The 20331-nt window shown below is 45.1% G+C and overlaps 1 protein-coding gene across 1 annotated transcript; it reads right to left on the bottom strand.

The window, feature by feature from the left end:
- Positions 1-6342: 6342 nt before the first annotated feature.
- mn1b (meningioma 1b) lies at positions 6343-19998 on the bottom strand. Its single transcript, XM_079560421.1, has 3 exons — positions 19256-19998; positions 15650-19158; positions 6343-7629 (listed from the first exon to the last, which is right to left on the bottom strand). The coding sequence occupies exons 2-3, from the start codon at positions 19098-19100 to the stop codon at positions 7337-7339; spliced, it is 3744 nt and encodes a 1247-aa protein (XP_079416547.1). The 5' UTR covers positions 19101-19158; positions 19256-19998; the 3' UTR covers positions 6343-7336.
- Between the last annotated feature and the right edge of the window lie 333 nt (positions 19999-20331).

Below are 20331 nucleotides of genomic sequence, written 5' to 3'. Positions count from 1 at the left end.
GAAATACCTTCTAATTAACTGCATGTTAGAGATATTTAAAGCTCTGCATGTTACTTCTCTCATCCCTCACCTTCTTGTCCCCGTCGCCCTTATGTTTTGATAGGCACTTTCTTACTTAGCCATCCAACATGTGTCAATCAGTCACACTGTGCCTGTAATGTGACCCCCCCTCCCACAATACACCACATACAAATGCACTGCGCCCCCTCCCTCTGTCCTCTCATTGCTTATTCACAGCTCCAATTATCATTACCCTAATGGTTTCTCAATGGCCCTCGGTGTGCCCCTCTTCAAAGGCGAGTGCTGTACCTTGCCCTCCCTCTTTCTCTCAATTTGCTGCCCAATGAGTTGTCCTCATGCGCGCCCACTGACAGCTCATCCCGACTACTGACTCGCTGGGAAAATTTGGCAGCAGCGGGATTGAGCTGAAAGTTGTGTGTCGTGAAAAGAAAAAGAGCAAAAGAAGTCTATTTTGGCATTTGTGGTGTGCCTGACTTCTCCCACTTCAGTTAGAGGCACTGTATTGATTTTATATTAGAGCCGAGTCTCCATCTGGCAGCATTTTCATCTTATTTTTATAAAGAAAGAAAGAGAAAAACAGACAGGCAAAGGAGGAATGGAAAAGTTTTGGGCACATAATTCGTTACGTGTTAAATAGAGGGAGAATAATGGAAAAAATGAGTGACAAACCAAGAGTCAGATCACCTCACATCTGTTTACACCAAAGTGGACGCAAAAAAAACGCTTTTCTAATATTTGTATGTTTATTTATAATTATGTAAAGGGAGGAAATGCTCCTGATGCTTGATGATTTAATACAATAGGATTTATGACCTCACTGGTGCACTGAAATACTCGCTTTGCAATTCAAGCTTCTCCTGTTTGTGATTCTGGAGTCACATATAACCAATACAGAGGTAGCTGGAGGAGGAAAGGTGAAAGATTAACAACCAAGGTGCTCGCTATAATCTTGATCTGCACAATTAATTGCATCTGACTGGTTGCAAATGTCTTATATTGTATAGAATTTGTTTTAAAAGTTAACCCCTTAACCTCTAAATGAGGTTCCTCCAGTTCGACTTTACCCAAACCTTCAAGCTTCTCAACTGGAGGGCAACCGTGTAATGCCTCATTTGAAAGTCAAGACCAACAAAGTTTTATTTATTTTTTTGTCACATTGTCGCGGTGGTTTCGTCACATTTTTGAAGCTTTTTTTGTCGTGTTTTTTATCTCTGTTAGTCTCGTTTTCGTGGCTTCTTCATTGCTTTTTTTTGTCGCTCTTTTGTCACGTTTTGTTGTGTTTTCGTGTCACTTTTTTGTCATGTTTTTGTTGCTTTTTCATAGTCATTTTTGTTGCTATTTGGATGTTGTTGTTTTTTTCTTAAGCTTTTAGGTTTGGGTAATGCCAAACTGGAGAAAATGTGCTCGGTTCAGGTGGTGGCTTAGAGGTAAATAAACATAAGTCCAGCCTTACATTTAACTTTACAAGACTGATAACCCAGTTGTTTATTAAGTCCTCTTCCAATATCCCTATTCTCGTGTTAGTACGTCTCAATCTTCTCTCAGTTAATGTTCCTTAACAACACATACACAAACATGAATTACAAATCAAATTGCAATACTCTTCAGCCCCACTGAAAGTGATTTTGTGAGAGACCTACAGTGTTCACTGAAGTTGCGATAAAGGCACTCTGAAGATACGACACCTCAAGATAAAGTCCTCCCAGCAACAGCAGCATTAGACACATCAACACTGCTGCCATTTTGCTCCGTGTTTACCAAAAGAAGATGGCCCCCGTGAGACACCCCTCAGCTTCTGGGAGTCACAAATCTCCCCTCTATCCCTTATGTAACTATATATATACATTTTTGCAACGGTCCCGCAGGAGCGACGTCAGCAGCCGCGTCTGAACCATCGTCTGAACCATCGTCTGAACCATCGTCTGAACCATCGTCCATTGATTTGTTTCATCACAGTGATCGTCCCATGACAATTATTTAACGTCCCACTGTCTATTGACGGACGCTGCGAGGTGAGGGTCAAGTCTATATCTGCCCTACATGACATTCAAGTAAAGGTTTACCACAAGTTTGGCAATGGTGACCTAAAGAGTAATTTATCATGGGAACATTGGTACGCTTTGTCCTGTGATGTTTGTCTTAGAGCTTGCAAACTGGCAATTTTACGTAAATGTTAAGTAAAGTGTTTCCCATTTGTCTGTTTAGCTAAATTAAGCAACTAACAGGCAAACGAATTCAAGAATACAAGAATCAAACAAAGATAGTGTTTCGGCTCCAGTGCACAGTTGGCGATGATAGAGCTGTCAGTGCACCAGTGCGGGGTCCTGAGCCGGAGCTGGGATCGGACTGTTCTGTGATTAATGGCTGGGGACGCGCCCCACTAATTGTGGTCCCTGACACAGGCACACGTCCTCTGACAAAGCGGGACAGGGCTGGAGCAGGGTGCCATGCTCAATCACCTTCAGAGGTCCCACTGCTGCTGCTGGGACACTTCAGGAGAGAGAGGTCACCGGATACTCACTGATGACAGTAGAGGAGAGCACAAGTGGACACTCGAAGTTTAGGGAAGTGATCAGGGGATGTTTAAGTTAGAGCCCTGGACTGGATTTAGGAAGACAAACAGAGAAGGAACAGGAACGCAAGGTAGACTGTCCGAACCTAAAGGGGATTGAGGGCTAGTTCATCCAGAATGGATTATCCTCATTGGATTTGAATCTGCCCCTGCTCCATGGAGCTCAATGCACCTGTTGCAGCAATTTGGTACTGTTACAGGAACACATTTTACCTACATAATCTTATGCTGCAAATCAAATATAAAAAATGCGCTGACAATGTTGAAGCATTTTAGTTCTTTTTTTCGTTGAACCTTGAACCAACAAACACATTGAGTGATTAAGGCTTTATAAGTGAGCAAATGCCTCTCCACCTGCTGCCCTCCTTTGAGACAGATGGAAGTCATGAATCGCTGCAGAGTTCAGACTTAACTCCTTCAGATACACTGGACACTGTCAGGCCTCTGACCGGGGACAGTAAAGGTTTCACTGTATACAATACGTCAACCCCATGGTGGCTCAGGGAAACTGCACTGAAAGGCACATTAAAGCGATCATGTTTTTGTGTCTGGACTTTATGTGTGTGAACATGTTTAATTGTACCTTGGTGCCCTGTTGTCTTGGATCCAAGTCATTCAGATCGAGCCCCCCTGGTCCCTCCGTGGCCCCTCAGGCCCCCCAGGCCCCTGTGAGCTTCCCACAAAAACTCCACAATGCTGTTCAAACAATAGGGAAGGGGACAAAGAGCACATTTACACAAGTGGAGCTTTCTTTGAAAGCAAAAAGGCACTGTTTGGAAGATTTCCAAACCTCTCCCCCAAAAAACTTCAGTCCCCCCTTTGCACCTCCACTCCCGCCTCAGAATTCCCTCCCTAAAAGTGCACCAGTGATGGAGACATGGGAGCCAGCTCTACAACAGGCCCAGACCCACCCGCCGGTCCACAAGCACCCCCAATTTAAGCAAACCCCCTCTTTAGGGGACAAAGGGCCTTTAGAGGGCAGAGTATGTGAGGGCTCTGGTGGATGCCATAGTGGCTTAAAGACCGTGGAGGCCTCTCAGAGACACTTCTTTTAGCCAGCCTCTCTCCCTTTGCTCGGGCTCTTTATCTACTGCGGCCAGTGAAAGGTTCAGAGGAGTAGAGAGAGTCGTTGAGGGGGGAGGAGGTGGACAGAGGTGGGGGTGCTCAGGGTGCTCTTGTGTCAACATTGTGGTATTTTCCCAAAGATGCATATCGCCTCTATACAAATAGGAGATGTATTTATAGGAGTACATCGAAAGCTGCATGAGCAGAGTGTTTGGCCGGCTGCTCTGGCCACAGCCCCCGAGGCTCCATGGATGGTCTTCATGGCTGAAGAAATTGTTATTCTTCAGATGCGTGTTGGCTGGGAAACACACAAGTTCTCAGGCGACCACACAGTCCTCGCTCTCCCAATATGGCCGCCACGCAGAGTAGTCCATTCAAGGAAGAGGTCCAGTACCATACATCTCGACTGGAGCCAATATTCCAGGGCCTCTTTGGCGCCGGTTCCCACATGGCTATGGCTAGACACCAGGCATTTTCAGTGGAAATGTTTTTCACTTTTCACACACTAAATGGTTCAATCTGTTGCATAGAAATGGTTTCAAAAGGGCTTCCACATTCAGAAACAAGCATACAACAATAAGTCTTACAAATTTAGAAGAAGTTTCCTGAAGTTTTCACGTGATGATGCAACATGATTTTTTTTTGGGTCACTCAAACCTGTCCTGGCTTAACAGAGACTTACAGGGTGTGCGTCGCAGGAGGTTCCCTTCACTGTGACAGTTAGAAATATGTAGCAACTTGGTATGAGCAAATACAAAGCGTGAAGCTTAACTGCAGGTTTCGTCAACAATGGAAAAGCACTTGAACCTTAGTAAATATTGCACAGCCACCTGCTCGAACACACACGCTCAATGTATTGCTAAAACAAATGAGTTTATAAGTTATAATTACATTAATTATATTTACATTATCAGAACATGTTAAATAAGACTAAATATTGTTGCTGGTTTGTTGTTGATACAAACTACATTAAAACTACATTTGTTTTATGCTAGCACATTCAGTAAGGTTACCTCTCCTGGGATTGCCCAATAACCAGTCGAGTCTGTTTTTACTTAGAATCTCCTTCCCTGACACAACCTGCCCCCCTCCCGCGGCACTGAGCGCAGCCACAGGCCCACAGCGCTGCGCCGGCCTGTTCACTAGCCCTGTTAGCTGCATCGACGTCTCCACCTCAGAGCTGGCACTCAGGGGACTTATTGATTAGCATTAAGCATCCATGCAGATGGCCAATAAAGAGCAGGTGAGCCAAAGAGGGCCTGGGGAACAAAGCTGTAGTGCGTGTGTGTAACTGAGGAGAGGCTGTGAGTAAAAGCACAGATAATGAGAAAATGCTGATAATATAACGGAGGAAGAATGAGATCATGGGAGTGATCAAAAAACAGGGCGTTTGACCTTATAAACTGAGCGGTAGAAGTTGTGTCAATATTAGGCGATATTTAAATATATTATTATATAGATGGTAGAGCGGGTCGTCTCATGATCGGAAGGTCGGGGGTTCGAATCCCACCTCCTGAAAGTGCACATTGTCGTTGTGTCCTTGGGCAAGACACTTCACCCACATTGCCCCCAGTGTCTGCGTACATTGGTGTATGAATGAGAGTATGAATGGGTGAGTGGATCCTTGCTGTAAAGCGCTTTGAGTGCCTAATGTAGGTGGAAAAGCGCTATATAAGTTGAGACCATTTACCATTTACCATATTAATATTCATGGTTGCTACAAAAGGATACTTGTAAATTGTATTACATTGCTACATTGTACTTCTACTACTCCTAATCAGTCAGTGTGAATACAATAAGCAAATTACCAATAGGCAACATTTGGGCCATTATACAGCCGTAAGCCATGCATTTGAAACCACCATACTGTGGGTCAAAGATCACGGCAATAATCTTATTTCTCGTATTGACCACAGCCTTGCAAGCCTTAATCAGACTACAATAAACTCAAAGGTTACTATTGATTTTTAATTACAAAAATGGCCTAGCTTTAATTGTTGACTGATTTCTTATAGGGATTACTCGGCAGATGTTATTTTTCTGCCTGGTTGTGTCACATGTTTATATCTATGGAGCTCAACTGTGACTCCAAACCTGCTCCGGGTCTGAAAGGAAGCTTCTCATTCATTTTTGTATGCATTTTTTAAGCCAAATGTTGAATAAAAACGAAACACATGATAGGCTTTTATAACTTATTGCTTTGTAAAGTTTTGGATTTGTGTGTCTTGAGTTAACAGCTTCCACTGTTCTTTTACACTTTATTTTGTCTCCTAAAAAGGTCTAAGGGGAAAATAATGTGATGTAGTGAGTGGGACTGTGAGCGCTATAGTTGTAATTTTAAGCAGCACCAGCAGTAATATTTCTCAAACGTGTGTGTAGCCCACTTGTGAGAACGTGCAAATAAAATTAATCTCCTTGGCTTTCTAATCTTGTGGGATTTACACCTCGCGGAGTGCTTGTTGTGACGCTAGCCTACCCTGTCTCTAATATGGCTGCCCGTTTTGCATGCTTGTCAGGCAGCGCGCGTCAGTCCACAACTTCCCTGTCAAATCTGTCACTTGGAATAACTGCCGGCCCCTTCACATTTCAGCGGAGGGATCCTAAGGGTGCGACGCTAAGTCCTTGAAGGAAGCCTGTGCGGTTACACACACCCCGACACGGTTTTCACCTTTAACGTCATATTTATTGTTATTTAGTTACTCAATAAAACATATACAGATATATACAATATGCAGGAAAACAGACGACTGCACTTTACATATTATTAAAAAAAATGAAAACAAAACGGAAAAGAAAAAAAGTTTGTAAATTGCCGTCACAGTCCTCCATCTATTGTTTTCAGAAATTCAAATTCAACAGAAGCTTTATTTCAAAGATTACAAGATTGCCTAACACACAGGAAATTTTATTTTTATCATACATGTGCAATACCAATAGTCTTTTTTCACTTCCCTTATGAAACAACCCTAGACCACCATTCTCAGTGTCCATTGGCTGATTTGTATACAAGTGTTTGAGTTTTTATGAGTAAGTATTAGCTATGAGGAAGTTAAAGCAACATGGAGCTACAAAATTAAAAAAAAGAAAGAAAAAAAAACATTGGCGGGTTCAATAAGATGGATTTTTTTTTCTTTTTTTTTTCTTTTCTTTTTCAGATTTACATTCATGCACCCCACTGTCCCATCTTTCCGTTCGGCATTCAAATTTCTCCCTGATAATTTAAAAGGGCGACTGCAGTTTTACAAAGAAGATATTGTACACGTAACAAGGGGCCAATGCGGAACGAGCTGTTAGTGAGAACTAAGTCATGAGCCACAAGACTCAACACTCATATACAATCAAAGCCAATAACATCTGAATGAACTTCCTCTTTTTGACAAGTCTTTAAATTGTTCCTAAACAAAATTAAAAGAATACAAAGAAAAGCAAATGATTTGAGGTTTTCCATATGTGGGCTCTGTTGAGGCGAGCGCCCATACTGTATTGTCCAGCTGTGTGTGTGCGCGTGTGTGTGTGATATAACAGAACACTTGTATTCGTGTGGTGCATTTTAAGTGTCAAAAAGTCCCTCTTCCCCAAAACAGGCAAGAGCTGCATGCTTCGTCGACAACATATCATCTCTGAAGCGGTTTCTTAAAATATTTTTGTTATGTTCCCCCCCCCCTCCACTCCTCTTCTTCAAGTGAGCGCCGCCACAAACGTCCCGAAGCGGTTGGAGATATCCGAGTGCAGGGATCTCCAGGATGTGACGGGCCCGCCTCGCCCTCCTTTACTGTCCCCCGTAAGCTCGTCAGTGCAGTGGACGGACAGGCACTGCAGGTGGGACCCTCCTCCTCCTCCTCCTCCTCCTCCTCCTCCTCCTCCTCCTCCTCCTCCTCCTCCTCCGGTGGTCCCTCCAGCGCCCCCTCCCGCTACTGCAGCCGCCCCGGGACCCCCAGCGCCGGGCTTGCTCTGGGAAGACATCTCCGATTCTGCAGGGAAAAAAAAATAAAACAAGAAAAATGAGGTTAATTAAGATTTTATGAAATGACTGGAAGCTATTGGGGTTTATTTGATACAGATGAGCCGTTTAAAATACACACTTTTAATTAAACCAGTGTCATCGTCACATCCCACACAAAATCTGCTCTGTGAAATTAATTCAACACTCTACCACCCCCCTCCAAAAACGGATAAGGCACTGCAGTCAAAAAAGCCTCCTACCACCATCCTCTCCCTCCTATCTCCTCTGGTTGATCTGATACAGATACAAACACGCTGAACGGGTACCAGATACTTCACTACAAAAGATACAGTATTTTCTTCTGTACTTCTAACATAAAGTGTGTTTGTTTGTGGCATACTACATTATGACGACACTGGCCGACCAACAGCGTCAGGGTGGTTTGATTCCCGACCTGACAGTTGGCTGAAAGTGTCTCCATTTTCCTTTTCCGCTTTACTGTCTTATGGCATAAAAACAAGAAAACTTCACAAACTCAGTGGTTGATTTCAAAATGTGCTTCAAAAATCACTGCCTTTAACTTAAACCAAATAAAAAGTAACAAAAATAAGCTTTTAAGTGACTTTAAATAATACAAATATATCCCATTGTGGGGTCAGGGGATGTGCATGGTCAGTTTGAGGGTTGCAGAAAGAAAAGGAACTCCTGCACTAACTTAACATAAAACATGTTTTGGCAATGCAGCTAAAAAAATGCTTTTAAATGTAAATTCATAGATATGTAACTTTGAGATCTGGACACACAAAAGCAGGGGGCGCTAACCCGGCTCCTGGTCGCAGGGTCAGAGGCGGTGGAGGAAAGTGGCCTTTGACCCTGCTTGACCCAGTTTACGGCTATAATAGCCGTGGTATGGAATCGACCTTATGTCACCAGTGTGAAGGCTAATATTAAATGGTCACACCGGGCTTCAAGGAAATCTATACACGGCGTGACTGTGGGATCAGATGGGATACGCTCTCTGCTGACACCTGAGAAACATGTTATAAATGTTGTAAAGCAAAAATGGACTAAAGGGAATCGAGGTGAGAGAGACTGTAGAGTGGTACACAGAGAAAGCACGTTTGAAATGTATATAGAAAAATGTATTAAAATAAGAAGAATGTACAAAAAAAGGTTTCCAGTTCAATATGGTAATAAATATCCATTCTGGTGCTTAGGTTTAGTGGTTTAGTGGCTTAGAGCTTAGTTTAAGTATGGGCAAAGTGTGCAGACTGGCATGCTGAGTTACAGGTTTCAGAGCCCAGCTAGACAACTTAGGGTGAGCATCAAAACACCACGTTTTAGTTCTCTGAAGAAAAAAAGAACATGATTTCACTCGAATTCTCTGTGTTTTCTGTGACTGAAACAATTTGTCGTTTTGATTTCACAGAGCCAGAGGCAGCGGTGTCAGTGAGGGGGCTAACCTGAGCAGGGACAGACAGACAGACATGTGCAGAGTGCCCCCGGTGTGTCTGGGCTGCAGCCACTGGAATGGAAAAGTGGGGGATTTGGTAAAAGGTCAGGGGGGCGGGCCTCCCTGCTGCTGCCCGCTTCATTTGTGTGCGACGCCTCACTGTAGCTCCTCTGTCTTACGACAGGACCAGACCACAGTGTTAGTGATGGGGGGGTGACGAGATCTAACATTTGCCAGAGGGTCTAGTCCCACACCTCAGCGGGGCGGACCCCCACCTCCTGTGTCCCCATCCACACTCCCTCTCCCCACGCTCCAGCGCCGTGCCCCGCAGCAGCTCATGCAGCCTGGGCACAGCGGGGTCCACACCGGCCTCAATAGGCAGCCAAGCGTTCCCCTGGCTCATCGCTGACACACTGCAAACTGACAACACACACGGCCAAGGAGCACACAGCAGCAGCAGCGCTATCCTCATCCACACCACAGCACCCCCACCTTCAGCTGGACACTGTCCACCTGCATGCACATACACACACATGCTAACACTGGGAATCAAATGTGTTTTAAAATATCCTAATAGCTTCAATGTAATAAATGCATAATCCCTTAAATTACAGTGCATCTAGAGATGCGTCGTGAGATGCCTTTAGCACTGAATTGTGTTTAAAACATTGCAGTTGGAAAACAAACATCACTAACAAATTCCTTCATGTAGTCAAAGGGCATTCAAATAATGGGATTTTTACACACTGACACACTGCCTTGTCAATTGTGTGCATTATGAGCAGAAACAGCAGTGTGAAATTGCACATCGCACAAGTCTAAATCCAAAATCACCATGACATTTTACAAGCCGGGTTTTACTCCTCTAAGATGATCTGGTTATGGCTGTTTCGTCACTAATATGGAACTCATATCAAGCATAATATCACAATAATAGCCACTTCATCTGTGGGAAACAAGTGCTTAGCATCAACAAGCGAAGGGGAAAACACCCAATAAAGGAGAAACGGAGTAAGCCCAGCCGCCACACTGAGTCACAAATACACCATAATATCTCTAACCACATTAGAGCCAGCAGAGATTACTACTGCCATGTGTTTGGTAAATAAACCCTTTAATGTGACATACTTGTATGGCTATATTTCTAATATCAAGTGCGCAAATTTTATTTAGTGCTAACCTCGTAGAGCAGTGAACAGGAGCTGCCACGCACACAGCAAATGATGACGAACACAGACGCGTGTCACTGACATGGGGGAATGGATCACCTGGCCCACGTCATTAACATGAGATCTTAGACATGTGCAAATATGTCCTTTATTTGATGTAACGTTATTATTGTATGTAAGAAAAGTATGAAGCAACAAAGCGTTTTTTGGTCTGTTTAGTGGAAGAGTCAAATTGATTTCACAAACCCCAGAATCCCATGTGGCCTCTGCCCTTTCTATCCCAAGCTATACTTCAATGACGACACTTCACCTCTGACCTGGTGATCCTGAGGGCATGACCTGGTCGTCTCTGCACACCAACAGCCAATCAGAGCGCGGCGCTGGCTGACAAAACCGCCCTAAGGCCTTGGCTCTTGTGACAGTGTGTGACATCAGGTCAGATTCCTTTAGCATAACAACTAGCACCGCTGCCCAGAGAGGAGCAGCTCTTTGTCAGCAAAAACAAGCGTCAAAATCCGCTGAGGACACAGGCAAAATTCACAAGATGCAAGAAAAACAGTCAAGACTTCAGGATGTTGCTGTGTATTGATTTTTACAACTTTATACTTTTATATGAAATGCTTCTGGTCGCGTGTTTAAAACATACAGGTACTGTGTATGTGCATGTGGAGCCTGAACTCCCAGCTGCGCAGAGCAGAGCAGAGTGACCTTTACTCAGAGCAGGAGGATATCTATGGGAGCAGGGGCCACTCTCTTCAGGAGAGGGCACTGGGGTTATTTTGGTTTGAATTTCCTTTATGTTCTGTGGCCTGCAGCATAAAGACTAAAAAAAGACTAACTTGCCCAGGCAGGCATCGCCCCTAGCATTTGTTACCTTCTCCACAGCAAAACACTTTTCCCATCGCCTCCTCTAAATGGTCCGCTCACACACAGCCGTCCCAGCCCGAGGCCAGGAGAAGTGCTCAGAAAGCAGACACAAATCAGAACATGGGACAGTGTGATTTAGGACCTCCTTCATAACTCAACACATGTCCCAGACCTGTCCGTCATGTCGGCCCACTCACTGACATATTGATCTAGTTCTAGTCCTTTTCTGTTTAAAGCAGCGCTACACACTCCGTAAAACATTTGCTATGTGTGACCCTTACGCAGAGGTCAACTCATGTGGTAATTTAAAGATTTATGGGCACCTGCAGGACACCTCATATTTACACAAGTGTACTAAATGCTGGAGTGGAGTATAATAATAGCCAGTAAAAATAACTTGTTAAGAGGTAATGGCCACTTTGTTTCTCTCTAAATGCAGTAAAAGCTAAAAGCAAAAGGACATATGTTGCCTGCACAGAAAAAATACTATCCTACGACTACTTTCCCATTCACTCCATCAGTCATCGCCCGTGTCTCTGAGGAGGAACAGCTCCCGTGTCATAACTCATTTGTCAATTCCTCAATACAAATTAAAGGCGCCTGACGACTACCTGTATGGCAAATAACATAACCGCTGTTGGCAGCATGACAGCATTTACACCTCTGAAAACACTCCCACTGCTTCTCAGAGCGAAGCTGCAATCCAGGATCCGTTTAAATGTCTCTTTTGTGGGGCCTTTCATTGCGCTAACTTCACCGTGGGACAGTGCAGTGTGTGTGTGTGTGTGTGTGTGTGTGAACTGGAGTCAAGACGCCATTCATCCTTATTCTCGAGTTTCTATGTCTTTGCACTAGGGCTGCACAGTTATAGAAAAACAAGTGATAATGTAGATGATAATTACATGTCTGGTAATATTTATTCAAACTGTTTTAAACTGTTATGTTACCTACACCACTATTTTAATCCCGGATATTTACATTGAAGCTTGACACATATGTATTTAACGTGTTTTCAAATGCAAAGACCAATACGTTCATTTTGAAAATTGTGACGTGGACGTTAAATGTACGGCTTTCTGTTTATGAACGCAAAGCGATATATCAATCACAGAAGGCACTTGTACAGAGCAACTCCACTCCTCGCTCTTTGGAGTGTGAGAGTGGCTCTAGAAAAGCAGGACACCTGAGACCACAGACAAGCGCAGAGTCTAAATAAATCAAACTTTATGTCTGCCGTCTCCTAATCCACACGCTATCAGGTTCCTCTGTCTACAAACCGGGCTCCACAGAACACACACCGCAACTAGAAAACATGCACATAAACACGCAGGAATATCACGGAAGAGGGAGAGAGTGCATATATTTTACAAGTGTCACCGAAGTAGTAAGAATGTGCGTTTTTTTTTTCTTTTCTTTTTTTCCCACAGGCACGATCAACATGCCAATAACTTTCAGGGGTGGCCTTGAGATGAATTATGACTGTAGGAAATACTGTTACAAGGGCTAATTGCTATGATTGTCATAATGATAATCTTTAAGAGTGTTGCAGTGCACAAAAGGCAGCGAGGAAGAGTGTGGCAGAAAAAGTCGATATAAAACGCCTTGTAATGACAGGTAAAGAACATGAAGTGCCCAGAGCAGTTTTTTTTTTTTTTTTTTTTCATCTCGAGCATGTGCCAATCACCACCTTCTTTTTTTAGACAAGAAATAGAAATTGGGGGTGTGATTTGTGGGGTTATTGTCGCAGTGAAATGTCAAAGGAAGGTAGTCTCAGAGGATTGTTCTGTGTAAAAGGAATATCAATATGCGCTTTTGAGAGCTTTATAGAGCAAAGTTTTGTCAAAGCTGTCAAACGCAGACTGACAAGGATTTGATCATTATTTTACGCGACTGATTACTGATTGTGAAGCGTAAAAATATTCCAAAGGGTCAAAGCGAAAGTCTTTTAAAAAGGGCGTTTGGAGAGAGGGAGCGTGTGCGCCTCAGTAAAAATAGGCTAACAGAATCACTTCCTACACTCGCGGCTCAACTGTTATCAGGACTTTGCACAAGTTTCCAACGAGAGCGGTCTACTTCTGGCATAAGATAGGCAAAAAAGGTAAAGGAAGAAGATGGAAAAAAAAAAAGGAGAGGGAGAGAATAAATAGACAAGTCAAGAACAACTAGATTATTTCAGTGATAAACCAATGTGAGGCACGGGACTCCCAATACTACAATTTAAATGTAAAACTAGAAGCAACACTAATATTTAGAGGGGGTCATTTCAGACTTTTGCTGTTCCTGCTTGATTAGGGGGAAATATCTAATTGCAAAAGTACTGCAAATGCGATAAGAATTGCAGCTTGTGTTCAGGAGTTCTGACATTTGAGAAAAGACAGGAAAGTGAACAGCTAACTAATAAAAGCATCACAGGCATTTCCATAACATGTTTGTAAAAGTCTAAGCTACAGGGTAATCAAGTTTTATTTTTTGCTATTCCCAACTGAGACAGGTTATTTGCTGTCAGAGGACATTATATTAATTAGATTGCAATTAACTGTGCAAACCGATACAACACAGGCCTGTCTGTGTTCCAGAAATATACCACATGAGCCTATCCCATCATACCCAGTGATAAACAACACAAATCACCTAAACTGTCATCATTATTCACTTTAAATACAAATACTTTTTTTTGTTGACATTTAATCCAAATAAAATTAATTGTAGCTTAAAGATGTAAGGATGCACTGAATTTGCCCACGAGAGACAGCCCTAAAATTGTAGCGCACCCTCTACACGTGTGGTTAAAATGAACATAAGTGTAACATATACATGAGCTTCATAAATCTAATGCTTTCGCGGACAAATGAAGAAACAGCCAATAAAGGAAAAAGGCTACGACTAATGACCAGTGAAATGTGAGCTTTATGCGTGATGTTTTCTTGGAGAAGCAAAAACTCTGAGAGAATAAAGTAAAGAGGCCATGCGAATGAGGCGCGCTGAAGACATGCCACAGTAGGCTACGGTAAGACTTCTCTAAAATGATTATGTTATTTAGCTTCCTTCTGTGTAGCCCAAGCATCAGATTCAATCTCCAGGGCCCCCTCCCCTCCCCAAATACACCTCCACCCTTTTTCATCTCTGCTGTCTGAAGCACTCAAATGAGAAACTGTCAGGAGCCGTGATTTGTGCTAACTAGCTATCGATCCAGGCGCTAGTGCTGCATGCCTCAAGTCCACGCTGCAGAGCTGGAGACGAGGGGGAAACGGCGTAGAAAGACAAACAGACGCGGCTTTTCACGCTCCTGTCTTTGGTGATGTGCGCCATAATATGCAAGATGAGCGTCACAGCAATGAAAGGATTCTCTTCACAACTCATACTCAATTTAGACCCTAATTGTTCAAATTCCAAAAACTATGGTGAAAACAGTGAAACGCAATAGTAACAGAAGCGCGCGCAAACTTCCCTCACAGGCTGGATTCATTTGTTCATCTCTAAAACAAACAAAACCCATTCGCTGACGCGACATCTGTCCTCGTTGTCCGTATTGCTCATGTACGAGGCTACCTGGCAGTGGTCAGTCTCTGCCTCCACAGAGCCCGCGCTCAGAAACAAAGCGAGTCAAAGCGAGAGTCGATGCGGAGCGCGCACCCGTGTCTGCGCCCTGCACCAGCCACATGCAGAACAAAGACACGTCTGCTGGAAGGTGCCAACAAACGCTTATATTCACATGGAATATCTGCTCTATTTAGTGGAGCAATAAATAACCGCCAGACCAGGACAATATCGCCTCGGCTATTATGAAAAAAAAAGAAAGAAAGAAAGAAAGAAAAGTAGGCTATATACGAATAAAAGGCTACAGAAAATAAAATACAAATTCTAGCTTATTATTAAGATTATGATAATAATCCTAATAATAATAATGAAATATTAATAATAATAGTTATTATTATCATTATTATTATTATTATTATTATTATTAAAGTTTTAAATTAATTCCTACAAAAAATATACAGCAAAAACAATTAAGGATATATAGGCTTAACAATATAGACACAACACAGTACAAAATCCTGTATATCTCTGTCCAGCCATTCTGTGGTAATAACAAAAACAAACACGGGCAGGGAAACCCTTGTGCGTATGCACATCCTCCAAAAGCTATTAATCTTCTCAATGCAGTTGTTCACCCTGAAAACTGAGATAAAGAACCACTGGAAATGTTTACTTGTCTTTAGCTCTCCTTTTGAAGTGGCAGCTCCACAGAGAAGAAACTCGCATACATATGGCCGAGGCGTTTACTTTAACACCCAGCTACATTTTTTAAAAGTTTAGAAATTTGTCGATTAGGATTTAGTATTATTTCATTGAAACCAGTGTAACATAATTGCACTTGATAATAAGTATTTTTTATATTTTTGTGAAATATAAACAATGTATTCTAAAAATGTGCACTTTGGATTTGTTTGATGTATTAAATTCAAATATTTTGAGAGATTATGGTGCATAATTAGTGTGTAACAGATGAAAAATATACCAAATTAGATTTTTTTTTTTAAATAGATAGAATCGTTTACCTTCTTTTGAGTTAATTTGGCTCTTGTTTTTTTCCCAGGGTCCCATGGCCTTGTCGTCCTCTGACCCGTCCATCATGGCTTTGTCGCTGGGCACATACCAGGTGGCGTGCTGCTCTGCCATCAGGGTGTCAAGGTCAATAGTGCCCATTGAGCCCTTCCCACCGTCCGGGCTGCAGCCCGCCAGCTCATTGTCTTCATTCTGTGAAGAACAGTCTCCATTCTTTTTGCCATTTTTTATGGCCAGCGGCTGGTCCTCGGAGATACTGAACTGCTGGCGCTGGAGCTGGATCTGGGCCTGCAGGATCTCCAGAGGGTGGATCTCGTCCTGTCCCGAGGTGCTGGAAGGTGTGCGTACCTGCTCCACGGCAGGAGTGCCTGGGTGGCTCACCCCTCCGCCTGTGCCCCCACTGTTTAGTCCATAGCTGTCAGGTGTCGAGGTAGTGTGATTGTTAATGCCCAAGGGCTTCTGTCCATTTAGCAGCCCATGTTCAGCTCTCTGTATTTTAGGTGAGCCAGTGAGCATGGGGCTGCGGTTAGGCTTGGTGGCTCCCCCAGCGTCAGAGCTGGAGGACACCTCATCCTCGTTACCAAAGTGTGTGCTGACATCGTCAGGAAAGTCCACTCGTGGAGAGCTACTATCAGACTTGGCCACACTTTGGATGCCACTGTCCAGAGATGACATCAAATCGGCTTGGTCCCCCAGCATCAAGTCACCTCCTTTACCCCAAGAGGGTGAATGGAGGTGTTTCTCATGGGGAGTGCCCCCTCCCCTCTCCCCAATGCCAGCTGTGGGGGTCTGCTGGCCTGGACTTACAACAGGGTTACCATTGTCAGAGGAAAAAAAAATTCCAGGGCTTACATGTCCACTGTCTCTTTTTCTCCTCCCTCTCCCTCTCCCACTCCCTGTTGTTGCCTTCCCCTCACTGCACGGGGTAGCGTCCATGTTGTAATTTGGGGAGAGGGCACTGGCTTCCCCCTGCACCGTCTGGCTTTGACTGGCAGGCTTAGAGTTGCTATTCCCGGTGCCAGGCATCTGGCTGTTCTGGGAAGTGCTGCTCTGAAAATATTCCGGACCAGCACTGCCAGTCCCATTAGATGTGCTGCTATTAATGTCCTGTTCTGTCTGACTCAGTTTTCGCTTGCCCTCATTTTGGTTCTTCTTGTTGAATGTTACGTTCAGATTGGGGGCTCCCAGACTAGCAATCATGTTCTGGCAAGCAGTAGAGAGCGCCGCCAGGCAGCTCTGGCCAAAAACACTGTCTTTAGAGCTGGTTTTACTGAAATTCCCAAGGGACAATGCTCCCAGCTTACTAACGGACGGACGCTGGCCTGGGGGAAATTCAGACTGGGGAGGGAAGCTCCCAGGTGAGGTGCTCACTCCCTGGGGACCAGGGTGAGCAGGGCCCTGGCGGTTAGCCCCTCCATACGGGTAGTTTGGTTGAGCTCCCATTGGAGGTGCAGAGAAGTCAGCAGGCCTACGCTCTGATGGAGTGTTTGGATGCCCTGAATTTGCTCCTGGAGACTGCATTTGAGTGAGGTTGCCCATGTTGCCGCTGAACTGTGAGTGCATGCCTGGAGAGTGGAGAGCCTGAACATCACCTGGTATTCTCATGGATTCCTGCATGCCCATGCCGGGCCTAAAGATCATCCCAGCCCCATTTTGTTGCATTCCCATGTCGTGGGCCCCTGATTCATTACCTGCCCCACCCATACGTCGTGACATCATCTCCCCTGGTGGGTGGGACCCCTGGAACCAGGAGTTCTCCTGAGTTACATGAGGACTCTGTCCATCAATATTGGGCACTCTGCTACCATTTTCCCTGTCAAAGTTGGGCTGAGACATATTCCCGACCGGGCCAGCATGAGTCATGGGACCTGGAGGCACGTCGCCGTGGTGACCCAGCTGCTGTAAACTGGGCTGTCTCATTCTCTGCTGCTGGTTACGTGATGCCATTTGTTTTATCATCATGGCTGCGTTCTGTCGCTGCTGCAGTGACTGCTGCTCAGGGCCTGGGTGCTGAAGTGGCCCTGGGGGGAAACCCTCATTCACAGGAGGGGTGAACTCACCAGGCAGCCCAGAGTAGGCTGAGGGGGAAAGGTGGTTCTCCATCCCACCACACCAGCCTTCACTGCCATGTGCATTTGGAAAGTCAAATCGAGGCCTTTTCGCCATATTCATGTAAGGGGAGTCAAAGTGTTGTAGCCGCTGGTTTGGAGGCTGCTGGGAGGGAGGAGGAGGCTGTTGCATATTAAACATGGGGTCCCCATAAGGATGCAGGCCCCTGTTTTCTAGTCTATGAATGGGATATTCAAACTGGTTGTGTTGGCCTGGCATCATGACCCCACCGTCTAGAATGTTGGGGTTAGAGTTGGGCTCAGCCTGAGGGGGTCGGGGGAGGCCAGGGGGGCAGGAGTTCTGCCTGCCTATCAAGCCAGCCTGTTGTTGCTGCTGCATGAGAGGATGTCTCGCATTAACTCCAGGCTCTATTCCCACAGGCACCTTCCGACCATTTCCAAAACGCTCAAAAAACTGTTGGGGCTGAGGTGGGGGCTGGTGTCCCTTAGATATATTCTGCATACCTGGGGTTCGGGGCATGCCAGGGTTCCCAGGAAAGTTTCCACCCGGAACCGGCCGCCCAGGGCCAAAATGGGGTAACTGTGAATCGGAATCAGATGGTGAAAAGACAGGAACATCAAAATGTCCAGGTGGAGGCTGAGGCTCGCTGGGAAAATTATACTCTAATCCCTCGACAGCACTTTGGTTGGGCATCCGTCGGGGCTCCAGGCCATGGGACTCTGAGGATGAGGATGAGGGGAGGCCATGGAAAGATGCAGCGCGGTTAGGGGACTGGTCCAGGGGAAGGCAGGGGGCAGGAACAGCACCACTGGGAGGACCATGATGCTGGAAGTCAGGCAAGTTACCAGTCCGCTGTGGTTGAGGGAAACCCTCTCCTGTCTGCCCCTCGGAGAGAGGGTCAAATCCCTCTCCAAAACCTTGCTGTGGTCCCATGCCATTGTTGTTGTAGCCCATAAGTCGACCTCCATGCAGACATGAAGAGCCCGACTCAGGGCCAAACGTCCCAGGGAAGTGAGGGTGGTGTTGGTGGGGGTGAGGCTGGTGGCCATGGGGGTGTCCTTGATGAGGTTGCTGGTTGTTAAAGAATCCATGCATGGGTCCCTGCTGCTGCAGTCCGCCTGGGTGCATGTCCGAATGGGGTCGCGGGTGGAAACCCCCGTATTGCTCTCCATTCATGTTCATATTGAGGCCGAGCATCGGCGGTTCGCTCATGGGGCCCATGCCGGGCTCCACGGCTCCCGGAGGGCCTCCAGCGTGAAAGCCGGGGCTTTTATAGTGAGACCCCATGTTCAGTCTTGGTTGGTTTATGTTTCGCTCAGACGGGCCAGGGTTTCTGCTATTAATCTGGGAACCAAACTGCTCCAGCCCAAACATACTCCACTGCAATCAATCCCACATGACGGCTGCTTAGCCAGACACCGGCGCGCTCCGTCTGTAGCCAAAAGCAAAAACAGAAAAATTAAAACGATGCAAAGATGCTCGTACAACTACAACGGAACTAGCCAATAGTACGAAGTGGTAACACTTACCGGATCGCTTCTCAGTGCAGCGGAACAATTGTGTCAATTTCCAAATTCTCCACGGGTGCGAGGGTAAAAGGGGACGAACTGTGTCCAAGTACGCACGTAACCGGTGTCCTCACATTTGCTCCTTCGAAAACAGACATAATACTGCATGCACTTTTAACGCACGTCTGAGTGTCAAAATGTCCAAAGTTTTTTGGTGCGTATTTCTTCGAAGCACAAAAACATTGTATAAATTATGTGGAAAACAACCTGTTCTGTTTCATTATTCCTGTCCAAGGGCAAATGTCCCGGAGCGACTTTTTGTTAAAGATCCCATCCTGGACAGACAAAAAAGTCAAAGTAGACTATACCTCCGTCGATGGGCTTTTTATAAGTCTCTTCTAGTGTCCTTCAAAAGATCAACTGCAGTGGAGGCATGTGACCAAAACTCCTGTGTTATTTAAAGTCCACAGATGAAGACAGCGGAGGAGCGCACGGTCCCAGTAGTGTTCCGAGTCTGGGTTCCAGGGCGCGCACTGGCCGCACTTCACAACCGCAGAGCGCCTTTACAGCATCTTTCAGTGACCGGAGCCGGTTACGCGCCTCGCGCAGAACCACAGTGTAATTTAAGGCCGTCGGTGCATGTTGTCTTCCCTGTGCGTCCCTTTGTCGTGTCTGTTTTGGTGTGAGAGCACTGGGAGCGATTCACAAATACACTGCTTTGTCGCGCAGCACTGTGTGAGATCAACGCGTCCAGGCGAGCCAGCAACAAGTTTTGCATTTCTGCAGCCACTTCCATCGACGATGCTTTAGCCAATCAGAGGCGCACAAGAGAAGCTTGAAGGGCGGGACAAATGTTTTAAGGTGGTCCGCAAAGCGAACGACGTTGTAATATTCCGTGCGTAAAAGTGATCCCTCTCATACCAAATCCCAATATCTTTTATTTGTGACTGTTCATACAATCTTTTTGTGTTGCCGCTGTATTTAGATGGGAACCTCTTTATAGTGTGTAAAACTCGCAATATCATTATATTTTAGCCTCGTTTAATAAGTTGGATACATTTGGTTCATAGGCAATACTTATCTTTTATAGATCTGTA

Source organism: Gobius niger, assembly GCF_951799975.1.
Source record: "Gobius niger genome assembly, chromosome: 1".
Taxonomy (NCBI): domain Eukaryota; kingdom Metazoa; phylum Chordata; class Actinopteri; order Gobiiformes; family Gobiidae; genus Gobius; species Gobius niger.
The sequence above is the reverse complement of the archived record's forward strand: the minus strand, read 5'-3'. Positions and strand labels throughout refer to the sequence as shown.